This window comes from Rhagoletis zephyria, unplaced genomic scaffold (genome assembly GCF_001687245.7).
Source record: "Rhagoletis zephyria isolate East Lansing unplaced genomic scaffold, Rhagoletis_zephyria_1.1 Rzeph_scaffold_29894, whole genome shotgun sequence".
Classification (NCBI taxonomy): Eukaryota; Metazoa; Arthropoda; class Insecta; order Diptera; family Tephritidae; genus Rhagoletis; species Rhagoletis zephyria.
The window spans coordinates 1-2,581 of NW_016186951.1; the positions used below are offsets into that span (position 1 = coordinate 1).

General features: G+C 42.5%; 1 protein-coding gene across 1 annotated transcript; it reads right to left on the minus strand.

Annotated features, from left to right (window-relative positions):
- Positions 1-747: 747 nt before the first annotated feature.
- On the minus strand, positions 748-1,721 carry LOC108382982 (DNA translocase FtsK 1-like). The gene has a single exon (XM_017639357.1). The coding sequence runs from the start codon at positions 1,567-1,569 to the stop codon at positions 748-750; it is 822 nt and encodes a 273-aa protein (XP_017494846.1). The 5' UTR covers positions 1,570-1,721.
- Positions 1,722-2,581: the final 860 nt, after the last annotated feature.

Sequence of the window (2,581 nt, forward strand, 5' to 3'; positions counted from 1 at the left end):
AGGAGGTAAGCACATCATTTTAGTAAGCAATGACTAAAATTGAGGAAAGTATATACCACAAGGCTACCTCTGATGGCCGGAAAATAAGTAAAAATAAGTATTTATCACCACAATACTTCGGGATTCAGGATCAAATCTGAATCTGTCTGCATTACGAGTTCGCAATTGGATTATGGCTGCTTCGTTCTGACAGAAACCAGGCTAATATTAACCTTTTTGTTGCGGAGTTCTTTATCTCCAGTACTCTTTGAGGTTTTTCGCAAAGATACGAGATTTTGCTAAAACTGGTGTTTGTAGGGGTAGTGTAAGGGTACTGATTAGCTGCATACAGATATCTTCGAGCTTCTTTTTCCTTTCCTTTCTAATAGGCTATTAAAACGAAATAGGCTTATATTCTAGGAAAGCATATTTTTTTACAATATTCTTGAACCATTTTACGATTTGCAACTTCTTAAACAAACTACATATCAAATATTGCCGTTTGAGCAGTGCATACCAAAAAAAAAGAAGAAAATAGATGCTAAGCGTCTTAAGTTGCATACTCTTAGGCAGTTCAATAGCCAACTCTGCAAATGCAAAGAAAACAAAAGATTTAATTTTAAAAATTATTGAAATTTATTTTCTAAAAAAATATTGTCTACCAAAATTTAAACAAAATTTAACTAACATTGCAACCGAATTCCCATTTATCCAAACGCGTGCACTCTTACATATGTTTGTAATGTCACCATTCAGCACTTACAGAATTTACCAGCCGGTGTAGCGCGCGGCGAACGGGAACCCTTGTGGCTGTGCCTGCTGTTGCGCACGCTGTAGTAATTGAAATTTTGCTGGCCTTACACGACGCTGCTTAATTAAATGCGCTGGTACAGGCAAGTCAGCTGGCGCACGGCGTCTACCTTGTGGGAAACGTTGGAAAACTAAACGCGCTGGCTGTTGTGCTGCCTTGTTGTCAGCATCATCGTTAGTGCCCTGTGCGTCGAATGAGTTGCTGACCGCAATGACGCTACCATCATCGGCGACGGCGACGAAAATCTCCTCGCCCTCTTCCTCAGCGGGCTCCTCCTCCTTGTGTTGATCTCTTACTTCCGGTTGCGGTTCACTTGGCTGCTGCTCATCCACTGTGGCCTCCTCTTCGTCAACTTCTAAATCCACATCGCGTGCAGTGACACTTTGCTCTGGTGGTAAGTAGGTGTTCTCAGGCGGACCGTAAACAGCATCTGGTGTCACAGCGGCTGCTGTTGGCGGTCCGTAGGTGCTGTGCGGTGCTGGCGGACCGTAAGTAGCTTCCGGCTGTGTTGGCGGGCCATAGGTGCTATCCGGGGGCAAGTAGGTCACATCTGGCTTGTTTGTTGATGATGGCGGCAAGTCGAAGGGAATTTCAGGTGTCACACCGGCGGCTGGATAGCCAGTAGGTGCGGGTGGCGCAGGAGCAGGCACTGCCTGTTGGCGCGCAAGGAAACGGCCACGAGCGACACTAGGACGGCGCGCAGCTATGCGGAAACGCGTCGGCGCTTCGGCGGCGCAGAGCGTGGCCAGCAATAGAAGAGCGATGAGTGGTTTGAACATTGTGAAGTGGTTTCGTTTTTTGTTTGTGCACCGAACTTGGCTGCCTGCGGTGAAGTTCCAAGTTTCAGCCGCGACGTTGCTGCTGTGTCTGTCGCTGCGAATTGATTTGGTTTTAGCTTTTATACTAAATACTTGTATTTTAGCGCACAGGTATATTGGTTCTATATTCTCGTAATACGGCTAGCGCGGCTTAAATTATCATATCTTACTATATATTAACTATAATTTAACCGCGTGCTGCCTTTGGGCTCTTGATTACGCGTTTCATGCCGAAAACATTATTTTTGGCATATGAATGTAATCTTTTATTTATTTTTTTTTTATTTGCGCTTTCGACGCTGGCTGCGCTTAATGTTATTTACGTGACGTATGTATGCCCAAATTAATTATGTATGCTGTCCCCACACTCATAATGTTATTGTTCACACACAGGCGCTGGGTTGTTGGACAAGCATACATATATTTTCCCTTCGGCTGCTCGCTGCTTTGCTTGCCGATTTTTTTTTTTTGCTTTATTCTTCTTATTATTGCGCTGTGATAATGCAATGCATGTATTTTGTATGCTTGGGGGATAGTTATCGCATTAGCGAATAATCATCAGTAGGAGCGAGCATAATTAATTACATACCTAATTCAGCTCAACTAACTACTCACCTTCTAGAATTACAGTGCAGGCATAAATAAATATGTACAAAATACTCATAGTCGACCAAGATTTTACCAAAAAAAAAGCGAAAAAAACGAAAAATTATTGAACTTCGATAAAAAAATTTAAAATAAAATATTTATAAAACAAAGCCGCCGGCATTTACACGATCAGGGACGCAGTGGCTGCGGTGCTGAACTCATCAAGGCAAAAGTATTTTTTTAGGAATTTATTTTTTGAAAATCATCAAAAATGTGTCTACTGAACCCCAAAAATCGCTGAACGCATGACAAGTTTGGTTTGGAGGTCTAACTTAACTGTTTATTGACCACCTTTTATTTAAACCTGCAAAAGGATTATTAGGGC